Genomic DNA, 13,323 nt, shown 5'->3' on the forward strand with positions numbered 1-13,323 from the left:
GTTCCTGACCCTTGTACTATAAGGCATATACATCATTTACTAAAAGATAAACACATTCAAACAGTAGGTCTCCAAACCTGTTGCTGTGAGACTCTCCATTATAAATATATCATTTTGTTTCCACTAAACTATCATCTGAAACACCCAAATACATTATAAACAACCCATTTAGCCACACTATAAAGAGATTCCAAAATCTTCAGCTCTTACAGATAGCCACGAACAGAAGCCAAAAAAGCAGCAGCGTCACACTGTAAATAGTTCCCACTGTAGCCTGCTCACAAACTATTTGTTTCTTAATCCAGTGTCTTACAGAGCTATCCCAGAACTAGGGAGCTTGATGCAAAAGCCCCAAATTAACTTAACAGTCTTCAGATAACCGTACCCAAGCTGCCAGCTACCCCAGGCAGAAACTACATCCTACTAGGAAGAAGTAAGCTTGGATTAAAATAAAACAAATTTTCCCCCATCGGAACAGATTTGTCACTCTTCAAATTTTTTTGCAGCAACTGGACTTTCCCCAGGATAATCCACTCTTGTGTCCATGCATTCTTATACCAAGACATGCACACGGAAGCATCACAGAACAATCTCTATTTTGTTAGCTAGAATCACACTGATGTGTCTCAAACCCCGTCAAAATTCCTAGTATCATTTCCTTTCCTCCTATGCTTTTAATGCTAGGAAGTATAAACTAGTCCTTTTAAGTTAAAAAAAAATTGCAGTTAATTGCCTTAAAGAGTATTTTAAAATATCTGGAGACATCAAAATACCAACCAATACTAACAGAGGGAAAAGAGGAACTACCATATTAAATACAAATTACAACTAGCATTGCAACTGGGAGGTAGCAAGGAAGGTCAGAGCTGTTGCCTGAGGTTCAGAACATCAGGAAATTCCAGTGTTCCTTTCCAGGCAAATTCTCCTGGCTTTGTTTCAGTGTGGTTGTGGGTGGTTGATTCCACCACCTGCCACCCCAGATGGGCATGAAGTAAGAAAAAGCAGTCTACCTACCTGAGAAGAACTTTGAAAATATCTTGTCCTTCTTGGGGTCTCTGGTTTCAGCCCTAAATATCCTCAAATAACATGTTCTCTAAATGTTTCCTGCCTCAGGATTTCATTTTATATTTTTATGCACAAAACAGTTTAAAGCAATGATACTTTTGTACCCTAGTGACTGGAAATACCCTCCAGCCCTTAATACACGGTGAACTTTAAGAATTCTCTGTGTAGGTGAAACTACACCACTATGTCAATAAAGCATCCCATCATCAGTCTTCGGCAATGAAAACAGGCAATGACACTGCGGTATCTAACATGTAGCGATCTGAGTTACAAATGTATTTGGAAATAAAAATAAGTTAAAAATACTTCTCCATTTCATTAAAAAACAAAGAAAGCAGGGCTAGATTCAGAAACTAATTAAAAGCTGTCTTCATTAAGAACAACTTTGAATGTTTATTTTATGTAGGATATTTCAGTAGAGTTTCACAACAATTAGTAATGGTTTGTAAACACATTAAGGACAAAGCTAACATATGATTGATTCGATTTCTAAACACTGATGGCTTATATCTATCATGCCCAGTGTTACTCACTGCGTAATTCTGAAACATCCAACTAGCCTATCACTAACAACGAGATAAATTATAGAGAATCTAAGATAAAGAGGCTAAAGAGTTAGGTTTATTGTATACTCATGATAGAAGAAAAAATGAAAACATAAGCAAATATAAAGCATATCTTAAAATTAGGGACCCCTGATTCATTAGTGTTATCTTGGCTCTCTTAAATTACTTATTTTTTGTCTTTGTTTTGATAGCGTATGTTCAAATCTATAAACTTATCCCCAAAGAATGTCATTGTATATCCTAATTATGACTTCCCTACATTTATTCTGTGTCAGTCTTAAATGTTCAACAGACTGAAATCAGTTTTAATCCAGTCCTACTCTATCATTTCAAGGAAAGATGTGTGTTGTATTAATAGGTACGAAGCCAAGTGGAGGGATAATATTTCTCAGCTACCTTCCAACACTGAAACCTGCTGTCCTGCTTTCTTCTGTTCCCTTCCCACAGGGCAAGGCCTTTATGACAACCAGAAGACAACCCAGAGAGGGAGTCTCAGGTTTGTCTTCAGACATCAAGAGGCTGCAGTCAACCCTACACAAGACCTTGCAAAAAGGACTCTTCCAGCCTGCTGAGGATTCAGCTAAGGACGACCTCCTACCCTGCTACTGTGGAGTTTTCTCAAAGTGTGCTTACACTAGCATCTGAATCCAGACTGGGATGTGCTGTTGAAGCACAACTCCCAGTTTTCTCCAGTTACCACTTTTTGGTTCCCACGGGGTTGTCTTGGAGAACTCTGAATTCTATTTGGATAAAACTAACTTAGATATTATTACAATTGCAAGTGCATATTCAGTCTGCAGGACCAGACTAGAGATAGTCCAAAGTAAAACCCCTCAGAATCTCATGCAAATGTGGACACTGGGATTGCAGCACCAAACGTGTGTTCTACAAATATACTCTCACAGTTCCACACTGCTTGCCAGTATTGACACAGGCTTATTGTGACCAGCAGCCCTTGTATCAGTCTGTAGAGATTTAAGTGAGGCAATCCCTATTTGCTATAACTTGCGATGTCCCAAGATGCAAGACATCAGGGCCCTCTACCAGGTTCAGAGAACCACAGAATAATTCAGGGTGGAAAGAATCCCAGAAGGTCTCTAGTCCACCCTCCTTCTCAAAGCAGGGTCACTTGCAAAATCAGACCAGGTTGAAAACCTGCCTCCAAGGATGGAGGCTGTGCAACTACTCTCGGAAGCTTCTTCCAATGCTTGACTGTCCTCAAGGTGAAAAGATTTTTCTTATTACCAGTTGGATCCTCCCATTTCAATTTATGTCCACTGTCTCTTGTCCCATGCACTGCTGTAAAGAACCTGGCTCCATCTTACTGATAACCACCTCACAGGTGTTGGACAGCTGCTATTAGGTTCCCCAAAGCCTTTTCTCCTCCAGGCTACCCAACCCCAATTCCTCTGCCTCTCCTCAAAGGGTGAGTACTCCAGCCCTGACTGTCTTGATGGAGCTCTGCTAAACCTGCTTCAGTTTGTCCCTGTGCTTCTTGTACTGGGGGGACGCAAAGCTGGGCATGGTGTCTTAGACCAACAGTCTAAACAGTCTAACAAGGGCAGAGTAAAGGGGGATATATTCACTTCCCTCGACTTAACGACTGGGGGTCCTGTTAACGTAATCCACAAAGCTGCTGGCCGCTTTGCTGCCGGCCCTCACTGCTGGGTGTTGCCCAGCTTGCTGCCTCCGAGGCCCACAGGTCCCCTTCAGCAGAGCTGCTCCTCAGCCCACTAGCCAGACCCTGGCTTTATTCAGAGTGGAACGAAGCCAAGCCCTTCTAAAAGGTTTGTTGTTTCAGATTAACATGTTTTGAATTAGCAGAAGTAGGAAACGTTAGGTCTTAAATCTGTTATCCACTTTTGTGGTCCAGACTGCAGAAGGCTGTATCTACTTCAAAATATATTTTACAGGAGAAATAGTAGTAGTAATAGTAATAATAATATTCTTCAAGCTCAAGACAAGAAACAATTAGCTACGGCAGGACTAGTTATAAGAGGCCCTACTACAATATCTTCCAAATACGCAGAAAATGTTAAGTAATGTTTAACTTCTTAAATACTTGAACAAAAATGTTCTACCAACCCCAACAGTCTCATGTGTCAGTAAAATGACCTCTCTACAGCAACAACAGATGCATCTATTAGTATTACTGATAGAGCGTATCAGCAACACCAACAGTTCAGGCTGACCAGAAACTGTCCACTTGATTAACAAAGAGACTTTCATTAAAAATATATATATATTTTTTGCTCAGTTTAACATTTCCGTAATAAAACACCTTGCCAACAACCCAGCATACGTGAAAGAAATCCAACTAATGCTACTTAATGCTTATAAATGCTTCTGCATTAATAAAAGGTTCACTAGTAAACCACTGAAAAACAAATGAAATACACATTTCCAACAACATATCCAAATGTACATTCTGGCCTTTGAAACACAACAATACTTTAATAAAAGCACTTCTGCAAATAGGGGAGTATGAGATGGTAAGAGCAGCCCTATATCAAAACAAATTTACTTCAGAATTCAAGAACTGCATCCATCTATAGAGTAAGCGCTCCAGCATATATAATGTTTCCTTAAAGAAATGTAAGGAAACTTGACTATTGGAAAGTCAAAAGAAATCCTGTTCAATGAGGAAAAATGTTTAAACAATCATAAAAGATACCTTGTTAAAGAGACAAGACTCACAGTGTATTTTAAATTCCTAGCAGGACTACCAGAACTACTAAGAGAAATTCATTGCACAGCACAGGAACTGTAAAGATTAACAATTACATGTCTATTTTTCAGGAAGAATAATAGTACTTGAGTCCTTCACTGTGTTTTCCTGCTTCCACTGGCTATAAAACTTTCATTTAATTTTAAGTCTCCTAACACTTATTTTCCCACTGCTTGCATTTACGATTGTATACAATATGCAATACAAAAATTGTTCTGTGTCAGCCTCAAAGCAAGGCAAGAATGCAATTACAGAGTCAGATTGTGGCCACAAAGTAAGCCTTCCATACACAGGACTTCTTTAGACTTTAAGACACATTCTTAGAAAAAGGCTTGCAAACAACTAGGAACAGAACAAAATAACAGAAAATAAGGAGAAATGGCTTTCAAGTAAGTGTCATCTCTAGTGTAATTAACAGAGCAATCTAAATTTTTTGTCAAAACTCAACATCTTGGGCAAATCTGTGGAATCAGTGGGTTACATGGGTTGCAAGCCAGACCAGAATTTAGCTTAACAAATAGTATCATTACAAACTACTAAAGAGAGGTTCTGAAGAATTACCTGTTCCAAGTCTTGAAGGCATTGCTGGCTCGCTTAAATAGATAACCTTCCATAACAATACCATTGGCTGCATCTACATTGTATTCTAATTTAGTATCATCACTGGAGTAATCCTAATGCAAAGAAACAAAACAAGAAAAATACATTGTAGTCTCAAATGAAGCTTCAAATATTAGCAGCATTAGTGTCAAAAAGGGTAAACATTTAGGAATAATGTTTTGCTTGCAACATAGCAATTAATCTCTGCTTCTGCCACTTTATAAAATACTATTTTTAGAAGATCAAGATGCTGAAGACTATTTTTACTTTATAAGATCCGGAACAGTAAGACTGCATTATTTAATTATTTTACCAAACATCTTTTCAAAGACTGCAGGGGAGGAGGAGGGAAGACAGAAAAAGTCTCTGGATCAGAAAAGCTGCATTCCAGAACTAGGAAAGATACAAGAAAGAAATAAATCAAGAAATTGGATGTCATATAATGAGGAAGGAAATGCAAAACTGCTATAATTTCATAAAGAGTTTCCAGGTGTCTACACCCCAAAGAGGGGTACAGTATTAACTAAAATCTAGAGAACAAATTTAAGATACCTTCTAGGAGAAACTGCAAACAGTAGAAAAATGTGTCATTATTGAATGAGCACATAGCATATTAACATATAAAAAAGGTTGACCATTATTAAAAATTATGCCATCTGCTTTATAGTTAACTCCCATGTTAAAAATATGAAACCCTTTTCCTTGTATCTTTCCTGAGCTTTGAACATGAGTGGGATTTCTCTAACACAGTGAGATTTTTCAAAGAGGTCTAAGTCATCTGGTCATCTCATTCCTGTTAGGACAGAGCATAAGTGGACATTCAAATGCATTAATCTTTCATAATCTAAGTCACATGTTAAAAGAAGTTATTAAATACATGCATGGGAGAAGGAACAGGGATCAGCGCTGACCAAAGACGCACAGTATGAGACTATCGAGTCCACTAGAGCATTTTTACATCCCAGAAATATATAAAAAAAGCCTTTGACTCCAAGGTCTCTCATATATTCCAACAAAAAAGGAGAGTGAGGCAGGGGAGAGGGGGGTGAAGTTACAGGAGTCAAAGCTGCACAGAAGCAGCGGCAGCCCGTGGCTGAAGACTGTACGGAGCCAGTGGGGCTGCCGCCTTCAGCTCGGTCGCCAGACAAGTGAGCTGCGTCAGAGTTTAGGGGACAGGCAGCAGCAAAGATGATGCTATCAATGAGCAATCAAGATGCTGACAAAGATGATGAGAACTTAGGAGTAATTTTCTTCTTTGTAATCTTGGACAAGAATATGAAGTTAGGAGTAGGACAAGAGAATATGGATGGGGTGGTTATTTTGGTTTTTAAGTCTAATAACAGCTCTTTTCTAGTACACCACTGCATTTTTTAGAAAGGTTAACTGCTTCATGTTCCTGGAGAAGGTAGAGTAGACTAAGTAGTGATGCATGTGGTGATTATCTGCTTTTGTATCCTGTCTGAAACAGCATGAACCTCTTTCTTGGGCAAAAGCTAGGGGGTTCAGGTATTCAATGATTCAATGAGTAGGAGGCTAACAGCTACTGAGATGCATGAAAAAGTGCACATGAAGTGACATAATTTAGTATCAAGCCATGTCCAGAGAACAAAATAATATACATGCAACTAGCTCAGATTTCAGTTGATTAGCAACACATGGAGACTTCTTCCTCCCCTTAACAAGGGCAGACGAGACTCATCACTGGAAATAAAGTTTCATGGGGGATGGGGGGAGAGGCACCTAAATTTCAAAAACTAAGAGACAGGACATTGTATAAGACTGTCACTCTTGCATACCACCAGAAGATACTTCTCACAAAGAAAAAAAACACAACCAAAAAAACTGCACCCCACACCAAACAAACCCCAAAACACAAACAAAATAAGACCTGACATTTGCAGTTAACAAAAAGTACCTCTGTAAATCTCTGGTTTTCACTATGCTCCTTTTCTGTATTGGGGTGGGGAGGGAGGGGAGGCTATAGAAAAGACTAAATCAGTTTCAAAAAAGTACCAATGCTATGTAATATTCCAGCCTGCACACAATTTTTTTGGTATACAACTTATTTACTCTTATATATGCAAATTGTTAAGCTACAAAGGATGAGGCACCTTTAAATCCAGCATAGTTATATCCAAGCTAAACAACTTTATCCTATAGTTATTTTAGTTTAGGGAAAAATACATAAATAAATGAAATCCCATCCTAACTGAACATTAAGCAGTCAAAAAGAAGCATAACCAGAACTGAAAGGAAAAAGTAGATAGAGTCTGTACAATTTTTTTTCTCACTGATAAGTCCTCTCAGGGGTAGCATTTTAACAGGTTATGAAAAGACTGAAGAGAAAACGCTATTCTGCCAAACACTAAGGGTGTGAGGCACAGGAAAAAGAGCGATTAAGGTTCAACCAAGGGTTAGTTAATCAAGACAGTGAAGTGGTTATCAATGTCGAAAAGGGCCTTTCATGCCTCCAGGCCAGCAGAGCACCAAATTCCATAAAATGACCTATACTTCCAGCTATTACCAATCTTAATGGATTAAAAATTATGTCCAAAATGTTAGTCTAGACTTTTTCTTCACCAGCAGAAGATCACTGAAAAAATGAAAATTTCAAGAATTATCATATAGTCTATAGACTATCATATAGTCTATGATATAAACTATCATATATAGTCCTCCGAATAAAGACAGATTACAAATAAAAGCTTCTTAAAAATCCCAAATTCAGACATTTATTATTCAAAATTTCATAACCCTAATATTCTGTTTTCCAATTCAAAACACACTGAACATTAAAGACCTCAAATAAGCACAAACATTCAAACATCAGTGTAGTTTCAACAGTGTTTGACAGCTTTATTACACAGACATTCTCAAAAAGCATCAAGCTGCCTCCAGTTTATCTTATCATGCCATCAAAAAAAAAAAAGCCCACACCCCTACAAGCAGTCTTCCATATGCTGATCTCACCTTTTTGTCCAAAAAACTGGATAAATGACTAACTTACCAGCTCCCAAACATAATGAAACCTGCTAAAGATTTGCATCCTGCTGCCTCCGTGATGCCTGCAGTCCCTCGTCTACCAAGAGGCAGGCGCACAGGCCCTCGCTCCTGCCGCGCACTCACATTTTCCTCCCGGATCACACAGCTGGTTCACGAACTGCAATTGTGTTTTTCCAGTAAAACTAGATTTAAGCTGCTTTGGAAGACATACAAATATAAACAATCCAAAGTGTCATCTTGCTGTTGTAAAACTGTTATGTTGCTGCTACTCTCAGTCCAAGTTACCTAAAGCAGTCTACCTCATGAAGTGCATATAGTGTTATTTTAAGGGATTTCATGAGATGACTTGCACCCTTATAGGGCAGATTAAGGCACAAGAGTACACGTAAGAAGTTTAATATTTTCCTAGCTATGCAGAGGAGACTACTAATTGAAATTTAAAAAAAAAAGTAAAGCTTCCATATGCTTTATCCAAAAAGCTTCACTGCTAAAGCTGTGGTCAGGGGAAAAAAAGCCCTTTTTTTCAATTGAAAGGGTAACAGCAGAAAAAGAACTAGATAAGCCATGTCTGATTTGATAGTCTATTTTATTTCATAATTGAAGAACAGGGGGAAAGCAGTCACATTATAACTTATTTTTATCTTTGCTCATGGAAAAGTTTAACGGATTATGAAAAATAATCAGGGGGTGGGGAGAAATACATCCATATCTTTCCAGCATCCTGCACAAGAGAATCACATGTTAATAAATCCAGTCACTTCATGTGATTCAGAATTTTACATTCCTTAAGCAAACATACAGTTGGAAAAGCCTGTATTAGCTTAAACAGCATTTGTTTGATAATTAGTTTAATTTTCTTTGTACTATAGTCCTAGTTGACACCTAGTATTATGAAAGTCACCCTGAAGTGCTACATTACATGTTTGCTCAGTTTTAAAGTAAGGGACATCTATGGTTTCTATTCTGATACTCATTTTTACATGTTTGCCAGCTGCTGGAAAAGAAACATGTAGACGAAGCGGCCTGTGTGGGTCAGATGTACTGTGTGCTCTTCTGCCCTTTTTTAATCCGTAAGTGATAGGAAACACATAGGTAATGGCAAGACAACTTTCATTTCTGCATTTAATACTTATTTAGTGGGTCACAGAATACTTATCTTGACATGTTTCAGTGACTGCATTCGTATAAGAATTTATCAGTTTATCACACACACTGGATTGATTTCATAGTTTGCATGTTTTCTTTCATTTTCCCTACATATAATTTTCTTGGGATCAAAGCAAAAGAATCCTATTTTTCAGCAGCAGAGTTTTAGATTCACTTCCAATATGAAGATTACCAAAAGGTCAAAAGCTTGAATTCAAGCCATGTTACCAGTCCATTACAGTGAGTATCAGCATTCTAACACTGAATTTGTATTTAAAGACATTGGTTTTTCTCTATATTAAAGGAGCAGAATTTTAAAGGTTTTTTAAAAGGTAGTAAATGGGGGAGACTGAGCAAAGAAGCAGGCACAGATACAAAAAACAAAAAAGTCCCTCCCAAAAGAATAAACTGAAAAGTTACTGCAGTACTTATCATGAAGAAAAAATTCATTTTGCAACCCTCCCCTCCCCCCCCTTTTTAGGGACTTGCTTCCATTCCCATCTCATAGCACAGGCAAAGTGAAAGAGATGTTTGTCATACTTCAGTTTAAACTCTCTTGAGGAAAAGCTCCAAATGACAACAACAAACCCACAACAAGAAACAAGGTTTACGGTCCAAGACAAAGTGCAAGAAGTCAAGAGAGTTACTAAACACAGAAGTCATTTGAAATATTGGCACAGCTTTAGTTTCTGTGACAGGAATTAGTTTGCATTACTTCCCAATAGCAGTTCTGGTTTACGCCTGCTCCATGGCTGTGGTAGCATCTGGTTTCCTATCAGCTCATTCAGTCAAGATGTCACAGTTTTCAAATCATTCTCACTCCAGCTGTTTCCTGAACAGTTGTTTAGAGGCAGATTTTTTTTTCTCCATTTTTTGCATGAAAGAGGTGTTTGAATACAATAAAAACTTTACTTCAAATAAAATGAAAATGTTTTTTCCTGTATCATTTCCCTGTGTTTAGAACTATTAGCTATGTCACCAAACCAACAAAAACCATTACGCTGTTGACAGGTCTAACTGATTTTTAAGTTATTTCATAATTCAGCCCATTACTACAATAATGGGCTGCAGGAAATCGCTCAGGAGACGAGAGTTATAAACAGTCTTCCATGATTCTGACAACACTGTTACACCATCCTTTTGATATGCATCCTTCCCAACAAAAAATACACTGTAGATCTTCCTAGGTTAATCCATAGTATGTGTTGCTCCAGAGTAATGAGTAAAAATTCCTATTTTACAAATCATTTCTTGCAGAGTAGCTAAGGCAATAGAGCACAGCCAAAAGTTAAAACAAAAACCAGACATCAGCTCTCTTAAGAGAAATCAAACTATACTGTGAGCCAAGCTCTTCCAGGACTCCTACATCAGCCTCTCCGACAACAGCCAAATTAAAGGAGATGCTGATGGTAAAGAAAAAGAAGTCCGATGAGTTATTTAATCAGTGCAATTATTCCACGTGAATACGCGCACATATGCGAACACAGGTAGAGGAGTAGTACAGAGGTGATAGCTGTGTGCACATGCGCACTTTTATCTATAAATTTCAGAACAGGGACTGCTCTTTAGCTACACAATGAGGAAAAGAAAAGGCATCATTCCAAGGCATCAGACTAAAACTTCTAAGTATATTATTAGGCACACACATACTTCATTGAATATACAACTCAAGAAGCAGAAATTTTAGTAATTGTAAGAGATGGAAAAATTTGGCACTGGAAGATTTGGGAACATGTGCCTAAGGAGGAGCATAGTACAAAGCAGTATGAGAGGACACAAGAAGAATAGAATAGAAAACCAGATTGCCATCCTGGTGAGGTTGACCAGATGATGAACAACACTAAGGAACAAGATCCAAGGTCTAAGCCAGTTGAAGATTATGAAGTACTAATGAACTGGAAACATACTTGGGCACGAAAGCTGCGAAAAGCATGGAGGTGCCGTCAAAAACTGACAACATGACTTGAATGAGAAACCAGGAAAATAACCTTAGGAGGCATAGCTAAGAAGAGGACTTTCCGCTAAAGCATGTCTTCTTCCAAAGGCTAGACATGAATCTAGGCATTATCATCACAAAAATACATGTACGATTTGACTAATAAGGGCAGGAGACATCCCAAACATGTTTGACCTGAAACACAGAACCTGAGGACAATATACAACACCATCTGAAAGTCCCGATTTTATTTTGGAGGCAGCGTAAAGTTATCATTCAATTAAAATAAGATTATGAATTGGTCCATTTGTTCTTTGTTTGTATTAGAAACAATAAAAAGTGTTTATATATACACAGACATAGTTGATCAAGTTTCAAGTTTTACTAGAGTTTCAATAACTGCTGATATTATTAGAAATAGTTTACCTGCAAAGCAGCCTTAAGCAGCATTAAAGAGAAAAACAAAACAAAAAAAATAACAAATGTAAACACCAATGGCAACAACAATGACCATAAATCATGGTAACAAGTTATTATCTCTATGGCCAATTAGAGATGCATTGCCCATGACCTGCATCTTTCACCAAGCACTACTTTTCTCCAACAGCAGCCCACAACTACTACCCAACTCTAAAACTGAACCTATCTGGGCTCAGTTAGACTAAACTTGAACATACAAATTTAATTTTTTAATTCTTTTTCCCCATACCCCCTTCTTTATCTATAGTTATCTTCTATCTGCCTCCATGTGCAGCACAACAGCACTGCCCTGAAGCCAACTGTCATGTCTGCCCAATTACACTGTTAAGGGGCTCCTAATACTTCCCACCAACTACTGGAGAGATGAAATGAGAAAAATATCTGGCAACCAACAGCAGCAGCCAGAAGTGTTACCTTTTTCCACTAAAATAAATATTGATTCCTATTAAAGTTACCTAAATCATTCTATTCTTAGCATGTTCTCACTACTGAATTTTTTATTTATTCATCAGATTTCATCTACATTAAAGTTTTTTTTTTTGAATTTGTGACACCTGAACAGATCACACAAAAATGTATTTGAATGAGAGTAAGAAGTGTTGCATTACCTTTAAACTGGTATCTAATCACTTTCAAAATTACCTGAAGTATTAGCTCACTATCGGAGAGTTCAGTGGAAATATTTTTAACTTCTAGCATTATACCTGCAAAATCAATACTGATCTAGAGCTTCTGAAACATCCAAGCAACAGAAGTCATCCCCCTCCCACCAACAATCTGAAGTATCTACATTTTTCCCCAGCCAAAAAGAAAAAAAAAAAAGAAAAAGAAATTACTGCACATACAAATCTGCCCAAAACAGCAATTTAATGTTATCACTGAGCTTTCACATTTGCATACAATTGAACATTACACATTAGACAGTCTTTACAGGAGTTTACTTTTGCTCTTTACACGCAATAGCAGCTGCCACTTTCTACATCAAAGCACCATACTCATATTTGGCATAGTCTAGGAAGAAAGTAATACATATACCTGTAGGACCGTGCAGTGTATATACCTCTTCTACAGATAGAGGAGGAAATTATGACAGCTTTTACAGCTACACTGAATCCAAGATGTCATTGAAATTAGAGTTCTAATCAAATGCTTAGATGTCCCAGCATTCAAATAAATTCTGCCGTTCTACTTATTAGATCCAGTTTTGACAGAAACACAATATTTTGTTCCGTAACACAAAAGGACTATCTGCAATCCAACCCTATGGTTAATGATCTGTAAGGCTATTTCTCTGCACTTTAAAGATACTATCCCTTGCAGTTCTAATGCAGAGATGCACTGTTGAAGAGAGATGCCAAAAAGATATATGCAAAGGCGTGTGCACTCTATGTTTTACGTTCTCTCAAGTACCTTTTGTTGAATAGTGGAGTGTTTTTGCTCCATATCTCTCTTCTCCTTTGCAGCATCTACAGCCAACTGATCCAGCTGTAAAGAGAAACAGAAAATTGGATCTTTAGATTTCAAGAGAAATTTGGCTCTGTAGATTTCATAATGCTGACAGAAAGAACACATTATGTCTAGACATTGCATGACTTTTGCTTTATTTGCATTCTAAAAATCACCTCTGTGATCACAAAGCTTTTACCTTTAATAACCACTGACGCCTCGTTTAAAGCACTGCACTACCATCCTGAATTAACCTCTACGGAAGGTGTACATTTCTTGTAAGCCTTAGGAGAAACGTTTCAAAGAACAGCATGGTGCCAAGCATATGCGACTGGTATACCGCATTGGTGTTC

The 13,323-nt window shown here is 37.8% G+C and overlaps 1 protein-coding gene across 4 annotated transcripts in view; it reads right to left on the bottom strand.

Moving 5' to 3' along the window:
• The window catches only part of ACAP2 (ArfGAP with coiled-coil, ankyrin repeat and PH domains 2), a 78,233-nt gene that overhangs the window by 25,096 nt on the left and 39,814 nt on the right, over window positions 1–13,323 (bottom strand). For all 4 annotated transcript variants that reach the window (XM_067301819.1, XM_067301820.1, XM_067301818.1 and 1 more), the window contains exons 9-10: window positions 12,935–13,009; window positions 4,921–5,033 (exon numbers count right to left, since the gene is read on the bottom strand). In XM_067301819.1, coding sequence (XP_067157920.1) covers window positions 4,921–5,033; window positions 12,935–13,009 — 188 coding nt within the window. The remainder of the gene's footprint in view (window positions 1–4,920; window positions 5,034–12,934; window positions 13,010–13,323) is intronic.

Source organism: Apteryx mantelli, chromosome 9, assembly GCF_036417845.1.
Source record: "Apteryx mantelli isolate bAptMan1 chromosome 9, bAptMan1.hap1, whole genome shotgun sequence".
In the NCBI taxonomy this organism is placed as follows: domain Eukaryota; kingdom Metazoa; phylum Chordata; class Aves; order Apterygiformes; family Apterygidae; genus Apteryx; species Apteryx mantelli.